Genomic DNA, 17,378 nt, shown 5'->3' on the forward strand with positions numbered 1-17,378 from the left:
AGCACAAGCCAGCACAGTCACCCTTCATTTGGGCTGATCTATATTAGCTTTTCAGACAGGATACACTATCTATTCCAACCCCTTATTCTACCTGAAATATTAGTATTTCTTGAAATACCAAAGAGAAGAAAAGGCTGAGACTTGTATCCTTTAACCCAGCAATAAGGACCTTATTGTGTTCATTAAATATGACTACAAATAGGTTTTTTTGCTTTTTAATTTGGGTTTCCAAGCTTACACAGATGTACTGTCAGAGAAAGACTACAACTGTAGCTGTCTAAAACTGGTAATGCTTTTAAGGGAGCTGAAGTTCATTAGATGGTGAATGGTCAAACTGCACTGAACAATGTGTCAGCAAGGTTTGCATAGTATAGAGCAGGGGTGCTGTTAGCTCTGGTGAAAGGATGTACAGCAGTCAAAGCTTACATCTGAATGTACTCACTAAAGTTTCTAAATGTATCCATGTAATTATTTTTGAGATTTGCATTTTTAACCTCTTATCTATATTTTGCTTTGATGCAACTTAATGTTTTGTAAGCCTTCAGGAACTGGGTCCTCACTGTGTCCATACAGAAATGTGGGGGACTTGGTGAGTGGAGATCACTAACATCATTTTTTTGGACTCTATTAAAACTAGAGGAATAATTTACTCAGCTGTTGGATGTAGACTCTCTTTGATCTCTTGTGTGTGGATGCTCACGTGTCCAGTGTCACGAGCTGGTGAGGTTTGTTGGAGCTTTGGCAAGAGCTATTTGTGATCACTGCCAGAACAGCAAGTCCTGATGGAGCACCACTCAGTAATCTGGAGAGGGAATAAGTGAAAGGTGACAGGGCTGTGGCTCTGATCCTAAAGCATTATTTGAAGCTCTTAGACCTCCATAAATGCAAATCCACTGATTATGTTAAACAAGGAGGGAAAGAGAGGAAGGGCATCAGGTAGAGGAGACCCAGTAAAATATGTCTGGACAGCCACAGAACAGACTTTGGAGAAAAGATTAGTTACAGATATAGAAAGAAAAGACATTTAAAAGTATCATATATTTAAAAGAAGTATCATATATTTAAAAGAAGTATCATATATTTAAAAATATCATATATTTAAGGGAAGGTTGATTGCGTGAAGTTTACTTGTTGTCACTTTATGATGTTGGACTTGGATAGAGCAATAAGAGAAGCTGGGGAAGGAAGGAATTAACCTAGGTAATGTATAGTGAGAAAACTGGCTGAAAGGGATGTCTCAAAAAAGGAAACTGGCTTGGAAGAATTTAATGAAGTGCTTCAGGCATGACACTAAATGGAGACAAAATTTGTTATTTCATTTTTGGAAAATGTTTGTTACAGAAAGTCTTGTGCTTGCACAATCAATAAAAAAAAGCAATAGAATATTATGCAGGAAAAATAGCAACAGCTTACTAGAAATTGAAAGAGTACAAAGAAATAGAAAGGTTCAACTATTTGGGATTAATAACAAAATTTTGTCATGGAAAGTTTGAAAAAAGATTAGTGTAAAGTCAACGCAAATTTAAGGAAAACATAGATTTGAAGATTTACACAGAATTTCCCATTTTTAAAATTGAGGTCTTATAAGATATGGAACAAATTAACTAGTAAAAAATGATGGAAGCTCCTATTTCAAGCTTTTAAAATAAGTTTTGATATGAACTGTAAAATTTTTCTTAACAGCAGAGTTCAAGGCAGAGCAACAACAGGTTTTTTTCCCTCCCCCATCTTTGTTTATTACTCTGAACATTACTGAGCTACAAAATTGCAACTATCATCTACGACTTTATGCTTAAAAAGAAAAAAAATTGAAGACATGCTTTTTATGTTGGTGAGCTGTTTCTCCATACTTGAGTTTATAAAGAGATAAGCCCAAGCTGTTAAAGCACAGTTAAAAAAATTAATAGGTGCAAATGCACTGCATTTGTTTCCTTGGAAACATTCTATTGCAATTTCTTTCAGATGAGATGCAGTCATTTTAAGTAGCATGTATTTAGGAGACCCTAATGAATTTGTCTCTGGATAGCATATAAATATGAAAAAAGGCTTTAGAAGCTGGTGGAGCTGCTTGCACTTCTGGTTTCTATAGAAACAGCCAATACATTGGCACGTACTGGTGGTATTAGGAAGAACAAGGTAATTAAAATAAGATGATTTATGCAGTGCTTTGGAAAACTTGAGTTATTCTTCTCAGAGAAATCCTTCTCAAATCCATGGACAAATGTTCAAAGAAATATGGTGGGGGTATATTTGCACTTGCACAATGGCATGTGATTTTAATAATTACCATTCAGGGGTCCTTTCTGAGTGTGAAGGCACGTGTTATGTGTCTGTGGCACAGGTGAGCAGTCTGCTGTGTTTATCTGAGAGCCTCATATGGTGGCATGATAGATGAAAATCCTACACCAGTCTGTGCAAAACATCACTCCTGTGCTCCCGAGGTGTTATCATCTCATTGCAGGGGTTCCATACTCTTGTCTCCTCATCACAAAGGTTTCTTACCTTCTGGGTGTTTTCTCATGGGCAGCTCCTCAGAGCACTGACTCTTTCCTCTTCACAAAATAGCCAATGACTCCTCTTCCCTTCCCAACCAGCCAACCCACTCTTTTATGGCACTCTTCTTCTCTTTGGTTACAGCTGTGGCCTGTTCCTAATCTTTGATAATTGGCCCAGCTGCAACTCCTTGGGGGTCAGATTACTTTCTACACTATCTTTATTTTCTTATATTCTATCCCCCTGCACAGAGGGACTGGAACAAGCTAGAAACAAAGCATTCCTTCTTTTGGAGTGGGAGTGCTCACATGAGAGGCTGTCAGGGAATGGCTGTCCCAGTTTCAGTCCATTTCTAGTTTCATTTCATTTACACCCCCAGTAGTGGCCAATACACTTTTGAAGAACAAGAATAGAAAAGCACAGCAAATGTCTTTATCACAATTCCCAGCAATGGTTACCTAGGCCTCTCTAACTCAGAGTTTGGGGACTTCCTGCCTCTTTCTGTTTCTTGGATCACTTTGAGTTTACAGACTCTGGAATTGGTTGTTCTTGATCTTTTCACAACTGCAGCTTCCTTTAGCAAGGAATTCAGTTTAAATATGTAGTGTTTGAAGAAGCGTCTCATTCTGTGTGTTTTGAAGCTGCCTTCTGCTCATTTGCTGTCTGAAGTCTTATAATGGAGGAAACCACTCTCCTTCTCCATGCTGCTCTCACTTTATTTCCAATTCTTTCAGATTCCCCTTAGTCATCTCATGTCTGTAGTAAGAATTCCTTGTTTTTGTACTAAAAACTTTCTGTGAGTTCCTCACAGAAAAGCCATTCTGTATCTTCGTGTATCTTTCCTATATGTGGATTTCACTTCTTATCCTATTTGAGATGGGAAGATAATTTGAGACAAAAAAATTTGATGGGAAAACTAATTTTTTTCTTATAAATGGTTGATGATTTCCATCACAAGATTCTTGTGCCTTTTCAAGTATTGACTATAAAAAAGCCAGTGTACATTGTTCAAATATGAAATCTTAGAAATCAATATCAGATTAAGATTAACCACTTCTTCATCTTAAAAAGTCATTCTTTCCTCTTAATTATTCTCAAGATCTCTTGATAATGTTGAGCTTTATCTCTGAAAACAGAGCAGTTAGAAACAGGAAAAAAATTAAATTGTAAAGAAAAATAGGTTTTTTAACTTTATGACAAGCAATACAATAGATTGACACAAATGGGTTGCACTACAATAGATAAAAACCCCTTCTATTTTGTGAAAGAGTAAGCTTTTCTTTAAATTAAAATGTTCTTTTTGTTACTGTTAATGGTGTAGTACTGTTTCTCAGAGGAAATTTAATCAGTCTCCCATTGAACTAATTACCCAGCATGTCAGTAGGAAGAGGCAGGTCCATGCCAAATCACACAATCTAAAAAGACAGGACAAGAAAGAAAAAATATGCCATATTTTACAGGTTGAAAGCCATGGATCTCACTGAAAAGGGGTTTTCCTGCTGACCAGCATTATTGCCTGTAGTCCTGTTAGATTTGTTTTGAGACCTCCTCTCCTGATGGCCCAGGACAATGGATATAAAGGCAAATTTCTTTCTCATCACTAGCATAAAATTTGAGGTGCTTTTTGTAAAGTGCTTTGCACACAGCATACAAGTGACCAGCACAGGCTTGGGGCAAATAGCAGCTTCTGAATTGCTCATGTGGAGGCTTTGAGATTTCTTGACAGAATACCAGTATGTGCATGGTATGTGCTTAATGGAGAAAGGCATTATAGAACACCCATCTGAAATATATGCCTTGAATTCAGCATCACAGCTTGCTTTTCAAATCACCAGAACCATAAGAATCTGTTTGAAACTGATTTAATTTGCTTAAATTACCTTTCTTTTTGAATTTGGGCAGCCATGATCTCCTGCCTTATTGAAGAAGTTTTGTTGTTATGTTGGATTGCGTTGACACCAGGAATGATTAGGCCTTCTTTTGAAATTAATTATTTTATGTCCATAAAATTCTTAGATTGAAGAAGCGAACTATGGTTTTCCAGTGCTGATAGGGGATAAATCTGCAAGTAGGAAAAGAGCAGAAGTTGTTATTAACCAACTAAAGCCAGCAGGGTAGGCAAACTGGTGCTTTCCTCAGACAAGTTCCTCAGGCATGTCATGAATTAATTGCCTAAGGTAGAACAAAGCAGGTTTAATTATGAGTACTTTCCTGAGCAGGGATGTTGCAATTAGTTATTTTTGAAAGCTGTCTTTATGGGGCAATTGAAATACTATGTATATCAAGTTCCCAGCTGCCATTCAAAGTGTTAATTTACTGTTCCCTAAGTCAGTTCCTACTGTGTGGTTTGAAGATAAAACAGCCTAGTTTTTCTGAGGTATGTATCAAACATATAGAAAAAGAAGGTATTTTGTGCTTATTTTGATAGGCAGTTCCCTGTTGCAAAGGGAAGGTACACAGGTAATTTTGTTAAATATTCTATTAAATAACAGACAAATAAATATTGTTTCATGATTAGTGGTGAAAATATTTAAATTGATAGTGGCAGTTTTTGTAGGAGCCCAACAGGTTTTCAGCAAACATTAAAAGTATTTGCACATCACCATCTTCAGTATCTTCTTTTTCCTTACTGAGAGATGTCTGTTGCTCCTAAAGGTGTTAAAAGTAAATCCAAAACCTAAACCCTTTACAGTGCTGGACACAACACATGGATGGATAGTTACCCACATTTCACAAGTTTGGGGCTTTTTTTAGCTGATGAAGATGTAAACAGTATGTCTGTGATTTTCATCTTTAAAATAAGAAAATATTAAAAATCACTACCATGAATATCCATTTGGAAGTCTGTTGTCAATTATTGCTCTATTTTGTTGTTCATCTCCCAGCACTAACTGGCCTTTGTTTCTGGCTCTTTGTCCCTGTTTTTACACTTGTGCTGCTCCATGCTCTTGCTCCTGCTGACTCTCTGGTTGGACTTGTCACTTCTGAGAAGGTGCCTGCTGCTAAGTAGCTGCCTCCTCAGTCTGTCAGGGTGGTTCTGCCTTTTGTGTCCACTCCCCTCAATTTTACTTCATTCCTTTCCTGCAGTTCCTACAGCTGTCAGGTTTCTGTATGCTTTCCCATTTCTCATTCCAGGCAGCTATTATATTTTTTGGTTTTTTTTTTTTTCAGTTTGGGGTTTTATTTTTCATTTTTGCTTCTGCAAAATAGCTTAATTTTCTACTTTACTAATGAACTATAGACTTCCTTTTATAACTCTGTGAAGAAATATGCATGGTGATTTCTCCATAGAGAAAGTGGAGGATATAAATATGGAAATATCCCTTTTGGCTTTACAAACTTTAATTGCTTTGTATATTATGCAGATTCTCAGGCTGTAAAATCTGATGAAAGCAAGAAACATATTTGTATATTCACTATCTTAAAAAAGCAGGCAGATTGTTGAGAAATGTGCAAGTTTTTGAGTGTGCAGGTTTAGATCTTGTTGCTGTTATTACAGGCTGTGTAGGGTGCTTGAGTGGCTAAGGTTCTTCACCAAATGCAAACATGATGTGTCTAAACTTTTGTGTATTTCACAAAACCTGTGAAAATCAACTGGAGCAGCTGCTGCTGCCATCCATCTACATGCTGAGATCACAGGAAGCAGAGCTGGAAGGGACCTCAGGACACCCACGAGTAGATCCACCCTAAAGCAGGATCAGCTTCCTGAACATTTTCCCAACAGCCATAGATTTTGGAGTTTGAGGCAAGAGATCAGGAAGTTCTCATGCTGTGTTTGGTACTTGGCATGATTTTTCTTTTATTGGTGAAAGTGTAAAACAGGAGTATAATTTAGGATATTGCACTGTGACATCTGAAAATTGTTTGTTTGGTGGTTATATATATTAAAAAAAAAAGTATCTGCAAGTGGTCTGGGCCCTGAAGTCAGTAGTCACTAGGTATATAAGGGGTACCAGGTAGGCACTGAAATGCCTCACAAAGTTGGGAGTCATTTCAGGTTAATGCTTCAAGGACTTTCTCCACTCTATTGGTATTCTAGTGACATTAGAAGAAGGACTAACCTCTGAATACACTTTGGAAGTGCAGGCAGCTATGTTTTTAGCTATCTTGGAGAGAGAGAGATTCAGATATTAATAACTAGGAGTCTTCCCATGTCCTACTTTAAAGGATCACCATATTCAGAGAGATGGTTTGCTTTGATCTGGCCACTTGCCTTGAAGTTTCTCTTCACTGGAGGCAATCAGAGAAAAAAAAAAGCAAAAGTATTGATTTGCAAAATTCAAATTAGACAACATAGATACAGAATTTCATGAAGAAAGATGGGAAGAAAGGACATTCAAATTGTTCATGTGTTCCTTGGAATAATTAAAAATATCTTACTTTTTAAGATGCAGCTTACAGGCTGTTAAAATATTCAGAATCCTGTGGCTGATACCCCTTTCTGCATGGATCTAAACCACTTTTTCTGTACAATCAAAATCTCCCCAGGTGAAACTTGCACCAGTTACCCCTCCTCTTTTCCACATAACTCTTTGTGAGAAGGGAGTTTCCATCATCTTTGTAGCCACCCTTTAAATACTGGAATTTGATCTCCCCTAAACCCTTTTTTCTCAAGGCTGAACAAACTCAGGTCTTTCTGCCTTTCCTTATGTAGCAGCTTCCCACTCTTCTGAACATCTCCACTGCCCTTCTCTGGTCTCTCTTCAGCCTGTCCCCATGTCTTTTGTACAGCATGGGCAAAACTGAACACAGTGTCCCAGGTGTGACTTGCAAAGAGCTGACAAGAGTGAGACAATGACAATCTCTGCTAGTGATGCCCTTGTTGATGTGCCCCAGCACCCAGCTTGGTTTCTTTGCTGCAGCTGCACGCTGTTCACTCGTGTTGAGCTTGTTGTCCATGAGGATCCTCAGGTCCCTTTCACTTTCTGGCTGGGCACACAGCTCCAGCTCCTTCTGGTTGCTCCCAGGCTGTGTGTGTTGGGATGCAGACACCTGAGGTGGTTGCTTTGCTGGTTTTCATCTTGAGAGGCACCCAAGGAACGTTTGTTGCTGCTCTGGTTGGCCTGGCTTGTCCCCAGTGGGTTGCAATGATGTGTTTGGTGTTGCCACTTTGGACACCCCAAACTCCCTGGGTCCTTCATTTTAGAGCCTGGCTCACTGACTGGGACAGCTTGCTGCTGAGGATTCTTTTGCCTCTTCCAGGGAATCCAGGAGAGTTCATAGTATTAGAGGGAGTTTGTGTAGACCCAGCTTCCCATTGTGTTGTCTGAAGCTCTTTCTGGATCTTACTCTCTACTTCCTTGGTAATTTACAACAGACTATTATGTATATATAAATATAATATATAAATTGTACAAACTGATGCTTTTTAAAATACAATTTAATTTTCCTGTAAATTGATTCTTTATATTCATTGACCAAGCTATTGAAAAACACTAGTATGTCAACATTTTATGTTGTTTAAAATATGATGTTTAAAAATAAAATGTAATTTGATGGAGTTAATTATTAATACAAAGAGGGGAAAACATAGGTTATCATGTTCTAATCTGTCAAAAAATGGCAAACTCTTTTGTCCACTAGGTGTTGAGAGTGTACAAAGCTGCAGTACAACAGACTTTGGATATACTCTTCCTCCCTGAAGGAAGGGAATTTCTTACCAGCACGGATGCAGTGAGCCGGGACTCAGCTGATCGCACCATCGTTGCGTGGGACTTCCAGAGTGCTGCAAAAATCTCCAATCAGATTTTTCATGTAAGATCAACAACCACTGTTGTTCAGGTCATGATTTAATATTTCATACTTGTCAGTGGAGTAAAAAAAGAATTTGATTTTCAATAAGTTCTTGTGATGTATAAGATGCCTTTCATATAAGTTGAGGACTTTCTTTGTTTTCACTCTCAACACTTAATTGTTGTTAAAAAATAACCTTGAAGACTGAGAGGTCTCCTTGTGTTTAAAATATTTACATTTCAGTGCTAATTCGTTGACATCTGAGCTATATTTAGGCAAGGACTCTGCAGTGTCATTGTGGTTTGCCAGTGGTGCATGGCAGTAGCTGCTATAGTGCAATGTTTCTTTTCCCACACTTTTTCATATATTTGTCATCAGCTGCCATGAGGGCTATTGCCAAATTGAGTTTAATATTCACAAAGTAATAGCAACCTGATATGTGCATATACATAATAATAATCAGAATAATCACAGAGGCAAAATTTGCATTTATCAGTGCAGGTGCAGTGTTTCTCAGTCATCTAACCAAGCAAGACATTTAATGGACTAAATTTTCTAGAAACGCTGACAGCTTCAAAGGAGATTACCAAGGCAGTTAATAGAAAATTTCAACTCTCTGGGTCTTTTTTGAAAACCCAAGTCTAATATCCTATGTAATATAATATGAGTGGATTGTATATAGATGCTTTTTGGCTGAAATGAACAGTACTCTGCTGACAAGAGCACATAGTTGATGATGTAATGGGATTTTTTAGTGTTTAATTTTCAGAATTGTGTCTTTGTAAAATATTGGATCTAACAATACCTTGGATAGACAATAGGAAAGGAAAAAAAGAAATAACTGTGAATATATAAATTATGGACCAGAAAGGTTCAGCATCAGGGAGTAACAAACAAACATGACTACAGTATCTCTGAAATAGACTTTCTCCCCCTCCCCCCCTACCTTTCTGCACTGTGAATAAACAAAATGTGGTGATGACTTTGCAAACTCTGCTTCACTTTTCTGAATTTCACCTTTAAAACCTTTGAGGTAGGAGTGAAACCCACAGCTCTCCAAACAGATTAGATCCCAACAGGACTTGTTGTACTGCTTGTCTGCATTAACAAATGAATAGTTAACAGCTCTAAAATAACCCATTACTACAACAAACCCAGCATGACAGCAGCATGCACCTGCAGCTTGTGTTGTGCTTTCTAGTCCCATACCTCCAGACCCAGTTTCTCTGCAGAAACACACTGTTGCACTGTGCCAAATAGTTTAGAGTACCCAGAACTTCCTTCCCAGTCCTTCACTTCCAAATCACAAAACAAAACCAATCTGATGTTCTTCCTGCTCTACCACACAGCCCGTGGTGTCCAGTGGTCACTGTTATCCTGGTGTTCTTCACATGCAGGTGGATCCTACAGCCAAAGCTCTCATGGCATCAAAACTCAGCAGCCTTTAAGTCAGGCTGAAAGTCAGAAGAGGTTTGGACCTGGTGGAAGCCTTGTGAGAGCAGTTGATTTCTGAGGGAGTCACCATGCAGAGTTTTGAAAGTAATCTTAATTCAGTCCTAAATAGGAACTGTACAGTAAAGCCAAGTCTTACTAATTACTGCAGATATTTTTGAGCTTGCAGCCAGCAGCAGCCCACATCACTGTCATGAGGAGGCTAATAATGATCCTTTATTTTTTTTCTTCTTCTCCTTTTTTATAAGAGTGGGATGGAGAAAGGTGTCTGTTTCAGTCAGATGTTTTCTGTTCCTGTCAGTCTGGCCAGAACTGGAAGGAGGAGGATTTGAGAGCTGTACAAAGTAACATGGAAAGCAGAACATGGCAGTGGAGGAAGGGATATGGGAGAAGAAGATTCACTTCCACATCTGAACTTTGGATTTTCTTGGGCAGTAAGAGGATGATGGAGAGCCATCTGGTTGGAATTACCTTTCTGCAGCTGTTCTGCAGTATAATTATGTCTCAGATGGATAGGGGATTTTGGTCAATATCTAGGAAAACAAGGCAGAGGTTTGATTTAGCATTTGTCCTGATGTAAGGCTTCCAGTGGTTTGCAGTGAGTTAAGTATCTTTATATAATGTATATGTAGAGATGACTTCTCCTTACTGTGTCCTTCATGGGCTCTCAAATATGTCAAGAGATAACTTGAATCATTTGAACTAATCTGTTTGATACAACAAAACTTCCTTTGAAATCCTTTTCAGGAGCGTTACACTTGCCCAAGTCTGACCCTGCACCCAAAGGAGTCTGTGTTTGTTGCTCAGACCAATGGGAACTACCTGGCTCTGTTTTCTGCCCAGCGACCCTACCGAATCAACAAAAAGAAAAGATACGAAGGACACAAGGTATCCTTCCCCACCAGGAGCTCAGTATCCAAGTTTAGAAGGAAGACTGATAGCAAAGCACCTCTTCTTTTTAATATGTTTGTTAATAGTGTTTCATTATAAATCACTGATAGATATTAATTGGCTTCATTTGCTTTCCCATGTGCCAGTCTATTTTGAATCATATGCACTCTGAATAAAATAGGTATTAGAAGACTTTATGAATGCCTAATGTCTTGATTAAATTTTTTTTGATATAGCTGTGTCTTGGTAAAGACCTGGAGAAATCTTTAGTGTATATTTATTTAAAGATGTGTGGGTTTTGTACTATATTAATTTTCAGTATACCACAATGAACTTTTCTAATCAGCATCAATAGTTACTCTGTTATTGTTTTTCACAGGTGGAAGGATTTGCAGTGGGCTGTGAATTTTCTCCAGATGGAACACTTTTGGTGACAGGAAGTTCAGATGGCAAAGTGTTTTTCTACAACTATCATACTTCAAGGATTATTCGCACTTTGTCTGCACATAAAGAAGCTTGTGTGAGTGCAATATTTCACCCAGTCTTGCCATCACTCCTTGCAACATGTGATTGGGCTGGAGAAATCAAGATCTGGCAATAACAACCAGAGTTACTTTTTAGGATGTCTCTCTCCTGTTAGTCTGTCAGAGGCTTAGGAAATAAGCCTGAGTATGGAATGTGAAATTCTGTTGGGATGTGTCGTAAGCAGGAGAGAGACTGTTGTGTTTCCTTCTATGACCTCTATGTTTATGCTTTCATAATGCAGTTAAGATGGTTTTGTGGTTAGCTGTTGAGCAAAGAAATGGTCCTACTCTCTCCCTCAACCCTGGAGACAAATTTTTAACCCTTTTGTGTCAATCTTCTGGTGCTCATCCAGTCCTATTCTGCTTTGAGTGAGCACCTAAATTTAAGAAAATTATTGCTCTTTTTATGCATCTTTTCAATGCAGCTTTCTTAGACCAGGGTTTATCACAGAATCATAGAATCATTTAGGTTGGAAAGACCTTTAAAATCATTGAGTCCAAGCTTTAACCCAGTACAGCCAAGTCCACCACTAAACCATGTCCCACAGACATGGGAAATCTTTTAAATACCTCCAAGGATGGTGATTCCACCACTACTCTGGGCAGCCTGTTCCAATGCCTGTCAACCCTTTGGCTGAAGAAGTTTTTTTCTATTATCTAATCTAAACCTACTCTGTCAGGTGGAGACTGTGTTTCCTCTTGTCCTCACCAAAAGTTGAGGACAGACTATTTAACAGATAATGATGTTCAGATCAGTTAATATCTATTCCGTCTTCCTGAGATGTTTTTTCCCACTTTTTTGAACTGGTTTAGCTCCCTGACCTGATCACTGGAGGATTAGAGAAGTAATACTGTAGTTCAAGGCAAAACAGCTTCTATGCACAAGAAGGGGGAAGGTCACAGAGCAGGTGGGACTGCTTCTTCTGAAAATGGATTGTCTATTATCAGCTCAGCTTACTGTAAAATGCCTTCTGAGAGTTCCAGGGAAAGGTGTGAGAGATAGCTTGAACCTAATTTTGAAGTCAATACATTTGTGGTTTTGAAATCCTGATGTTTAAACTTGAGCTTTAAACTTACTTTTATGACTGTATAAAAAAAGGAAATGAAACTATGTATAAATATTTTTAAGGAAGAAATAAACATTTTTAAAAATACATGCTATCTTTGTTTATTACTTTACTCCTGTTATTCTTGACAAGATAGTATATCTTGTATACTACACAAGATAGTATTCTTGACAAGCTTATAATGGAATTGATGCTTGGGGGTGAAAACAATTAACATTACTCTAATTTATTGCAAACATATATCATAGTTCTTGATGTTGCTTGGGCACAGAAAATTGTCATCGTGCTGTTCAGTGCAGGGGAGGTTCTTCAGCACTCAAACAGGAGCTGGGCTATTCTTCAGCAGATATAAAGTTCATTAGGCCATTACTATGTATTTACATATATAGAGATTGTAAGTGTACTTTAAATTTGTGTTCCCTGCAATTGTATTACTTGGTTCTGGAAAATATTTGATGTGCATGTGTGTGTATATGTATGAAAAATAATATGTCTGTGCATCACATAAACCATATGTACTTGCTAATCATGACTCCATATGTTTATATGCATTTATATGTTTATATGTATTATCTTGTAGTGAGTGCTGTGAGCTTGTCTTTGGTCTGGTTAGTCTGTAAAGGTGTTTTCACATACACAGGATAACTGTGCTGTGTAAATTGTCTCTATCATGGAATCCAGAAACTATGCATGGTAGCAACTTCTCCTCTGTAGCATATTTTTATTCTTCTGATTTTTCATATTGGCACAAATGCAAGGGGTTTCTATCCACTTCTTTGCATGCTCAGTAAAAAAAGCTTTTTCAGAGAAAAATTTTCAGAACGTCCTTGTGAACAGCAGATTTTAATTAATTAATGAGCATAATGTACTCCATTGGTTTGTAGTTTATGTTCCTTATTGCTTGTAGTAAGAAATAAGGCTATAGCAAGGCTGTGGGTCCAGTTTGAAGTCTGGACCAAGATATTGTGGCTGCATGGTTTTAATCACCTTACCAACAGCTATGGCAGGTTTTAACATAGGGAATTAAGTTTAAGTGAGTCTTGCAATGAAAAAGCAGCTTTTTCTTTGTTTCCCAGAATGCCCTTTATTTCTTGCTTCCTTGTTCAGCAATGAGTTGTTTAAGAGGAGTCTGAAGTTTGTACTTTTCTTCACTGTGCCTCTAGTATACAAGCCAGCTGTACCTTTAAATAGAAAGTTGTTCAGTGGTTTTGAGTTACTCCTAATTCAAGCAGTGGGATCCTCATAAAAGTCAGGAGGAGGTCAGCTGGGAGTGAGGTAGCCTTTGCCTGTTGCTAGGCAGGCTGAATCCCAACTGCACAGCATTTTCCAAGGGGGTGGCTCTGTGTTCTTCCCTCCTGGTGTTTTAATTCAAAATGTACTGTTACCACTTAAAAACTTTGGGCAGCCAGGTGTGTCTTATATGAATGATGGGCAGCACTGTAATTGTTCCTGTTACAACCTGGTATCTGTCTCCATGGGAGATTATCTGTTATTTTGTTAAGTACAGCCTTGAGAAAGGCCTCTAAAATAAATGTGAGCTCATGGTAGAAATGCTTCTTTGGAAGAAGCCTGAGGTGATGTGAACACTTCCCTCTATGTGAGTGAGCTCTCAGCACACTCAGCCTCAGTGGGAGCACGTCTGGATAGAGGGAAGGTCCTGAGAGAGCAGTCTGGGAATCACTGCCAAGAAAAGTAACTGCATTTTGTACGATTACCCATGCTGCTGCTTAAGTTTAACTTCTGTACTGAGGTGTGATTCTGGTGTCTAGAATTTATCCCTCCTGAAATTATCTTGCAGGTATAAATTGTAGACTATTTGAGGGGTGGAGAGGGAGGGAAAAGCTTAAATTTGATTAAAGGTAGTACAGAAATAAAAAACTTGAAACTGTATAATCTTAAGGAATATTGAAGTTAGAATTGCATTTGTGTGAGATTTCCAAGATGGCTGGAGTTTAATTATTTACAAGATCCAGTCAGAGGTTTTATAGTGCAATGAAATTATTTTCACAAGGTTATCTTTCTAAAATCTCTTTCTAATATAAAACTGATTAAGACACATACTGAAATTTAGTCATTGAAAATACTTCAGAAGAGTGGTATCAATTAAGTTTTCATTATGATTCAAGCACAAATTCTTCCTTGTTATCTTATGTAATGAACTGTAATCAAAAAATATCCACATTATTCCATCACTCTGCAATTACCAAATACTGTTTGGGCTGTATACAAGGATTATTATGGTCAGATGAAGCTTTTAGAATGTAATAAATTGTTGGTTAATTAATTTTATTCATAAAATTGTAATGTATAAATTTTTGAGTCTTGCTTTAGGAAAAATTCTTTTAGATTTATATAGAGGTCTCTAGGGCATCATGTGTTAGAGCCAAGGCAGAGTTTTCCAGCATTTTGAAATGGTCTAGCCTGTGTAGATAAACAAGCCAGATTAATTTTAATCTATTTTGTACTGTACCAAAAAGTAATAATGCCAGTCTCTACCACTTTATTATTTGCTACTGGAGCATTATTAATTTGGGGTGTCAGAGGATGCAAGCTATTCAACTGTCTTTATCTCAAAAACCTGCTAATTAGCAGACAGTTATTAGAATCATTGTGTTCACTCAGCTGAAATACTGTTGGTGAGTCACTATATTTCAGCTATTGGCTTCATCATAAAAATAAGGTATGGCATGACAATGGGATTACTTGTTCTGTAGGGGACAGGCAAATGTAAAGGTACAACACTACAGCAGAACAGAACAAAGCAGGCAGATCAAAAAATTGTGGGATCTCAAATTACCCATTATCCTTACATAAGGGTTTGGCCTGCACTCAACTGAAAATATTTGCTCTTCTTTCTTCAGCTAGCCTTGATCTCAGTCTCTGAATCCCAGCTCCTCCTAGACACTGCTTGCATCCTCACCATTTAATTTTCATTTTTTCTGTCCTTGTCTCAGCACCTTGTCTTCTGCATTTAAAGGTAGAGCAGTCTATGTGCTTTCACTACATTCATCTTCTCTTTTTTTTTACTGTGCTCTGACTTGAGACTTTCAGGCTTTCATTCCAGCTGTCATTAGAAAGGTAGGCAGAAATCCCAGAGCACTCTGCACTCCATTCTTTCCTGTTTTCCAGTTTTAATGAGGCTTATTATTTTTGGAGAGTCTCCCCTTTTCTTAGCCTCTCCTCTGTCTGCTTCTCTTTCTACTTTTGATTACTGCTTTACTGTCTTGCAGATCCTTTTTATTATATCAGTTCCTACAAGGTTTACCTTGTCAGGAGTGCACTTTTGTGGGAAAAAAACCCAAAGAAACCTCACCTGCCAACCCTCAGAGTTATTGCCACTTACAGTGCTTTAGCTCACAGGGTGTGCAAACTGTGTTGCCCTCAAATGAATTTAAATGAGGAGATATGCTCTAAGACCATGTTTAATATGTCCCAGCTGGGGGGACTAAACTGGGGATAGTTCAGACTATCCCCCACTCCCCAAATGCTTGTAGGTTAGATACTGTGATTTCAGAAGTGAGACAAACTAAACATTTACTGTTGTTGGGCAGTACTACTTGCAAACATGAATGTAGCCCCAGGAGCTTCAAAGAGTCTTTGGTGTTTTCCCCTTTCTTTGATAAATTTCTCACTGCTCTCTTCATTTCTCACCTCTCTGTGCAGAGTGGCCACAGTCTGATCTTTTCACACTTCAAAGAATTGAAATGCAGGGAGTTAGTTTATGAGGGGGAAAAAAAGGCACTTTTAGAGGTGCTTGATCTCCAGTGGCAGTAAGATGAGCTGGCTCTGCCCCAGAGCTTGGTGAATCCTGCCACATGTGCAGAATGACCCAGCTGGGACAGAGCAGCCTGGCATGGATGGGAATGATGGGTCTCTGGAGGGGGGTAGGATTCCCTGTACTGGATTTGGGTGGAGGTTTAAAGGAACTCATCTTATTCACCTCCCTTTCCCATCCCTGGGTGTCCTACATTAGCTCATTTAGAAGCCTACCAGAAAGTATCTGGGTACTGCCCAGAGATGATAAAGTTTCAGCTGAAGGTAATTCTCACTACATTTTCATGGCTTTGCAAAAGTGCCTCTTAAAACCCATCTGAAAACTTTTTCAGGACGACTTTGCAGAAGGTTGAAGTTCACCAAGGTTGAAAGTGCCCAAAGTTATGCTCCAGACAGTTTCAGCTAGATCTTTTTGTCTCCAATTTCCATCAGCAGGGCAGCAAAACTCAGGTATCATTCTCAGGAAGATTTCTACTGAGAAATTGTTTGAAGTGCATCCTTAGGAGAGCAGCTTATGTAACAACTTGTGCTTAAGTGTACCTTGTCTGGTACAAACCAGCTTACATTGAGAAAGCAATTTCCCTGTGTTCAGATTAGTACCACTTATTTAAAAGCAAGTAGCAAAGAATTGTCTCTGAATATAATTTAGCTATATTTCACCATGAACTATGTTATCTTTATGTTTTATTGTGTAACCACCCTCCTTTGTTGGCTTGCCACTAAGAGTTGTAAGTCAATTCCACACCTCTTCCACCTCATGGTCTGTAGGAAACTAGTTTAGTTGAATATGAGGCACAAAATGTCATAGCTTACATATATGTAATAGAGCAAATAAAATTTTTATTTATTTATTTTCATTTATATATATGTAATAGAGCAAATAAAATTTTTATATTAATTCCCTTTCCTTGCTTTTTTAATCCTTGCTAAGGCAAGTTCTTGTTTTTAAAAATACTTTCTTATAAATCAAGATAAAAGATCTGGATGGTTGTTTGCAGTCTGGATGGTTATTTTGCACATATTTGCTATTTGTTTTAATGCATGGAACTACTTGAAATGCAGACATTAGTTCACATATTGCTTTCAGTACAAAAATGAATATTTTTATTATGTCATTAATATGAAACATGCAATCTGTAAACTGTAGGCATGTCATGGACTAATTTTTCCTTGTTGCAACCTCAAACAGGTAATGTTTTGACCAGATATGTCTCCTCAGAATCTGGGCAAAAGCCTTGCAGTGAAATCTTAATGATCTCCAAAATCTCATCTTTACCCTTCTCTGGGCAGCAGCCTGGCTGAGCAGAGCTTCCACTTGTCAAAGTGTCCCATCACCATCTAGAGGGAACTTCATGGTCCATTTCAGATGGGGGAACCTTGCTGCACTCATCCTGGGACTTTGCCAGAGCTGTGAAGCTGCAAGGTGGGGCTGGGCCAGCCTCTG

At 38.2% G+C, this 17,378-nt stretch overlaps 1 protein-coding gene across 5 annotated transcripts in view; it reads left to right on the top strand.

The window, feature by feature from the left end:
* WDR25 (WD repeat domain 25) overlaps positions 1-16,864 on the top strand; it is a 64,324-nt gene extending 47,460 nt beyond the window's left edge. For 3 of the 5 annotated variants that reach the window (XM_050974835.1, XM_030240048.2, XM_050974834.1), the window contains 3 exons: positions 8,077-8,247; positions 10,426-10,566; positions 10,949-16,864. In XM_050974835.1, coding sequence (XP_050830792.1) covers positions 8,077-8,247; positions 10,426-10,566; positions 10,949-11,170 — 534 coding nt within the window. In that variant the 3' untranslated portion in view covers positions 11,171-16,864. The remainder of the gene's footprint in view (positions 1-8,076; positions 8,248-10,425; positions 10,567-10,948) is intronic. The other 2 variants (XM_030240046.2, XM_030240045.2) reach the window with 1 other exon arrangement.
* Positions 16,865-17,378: the final 514 nt, after the last annotated feature.

Source organism: Serinus canaria, chromosome 5, assembly GCF_022539315.1.
Source record: "Serinus canaria isolate serCan28SL12 chromosome 5, serCan2020, whole genome shotgun sequence".
Classification (NCBI taxonomy): domain Eukaryota; kingdom Metazoa; phylum Chordata; class Aves; order Passeriformes; family Fringillidae; genus Serinus; species Serinus canaria.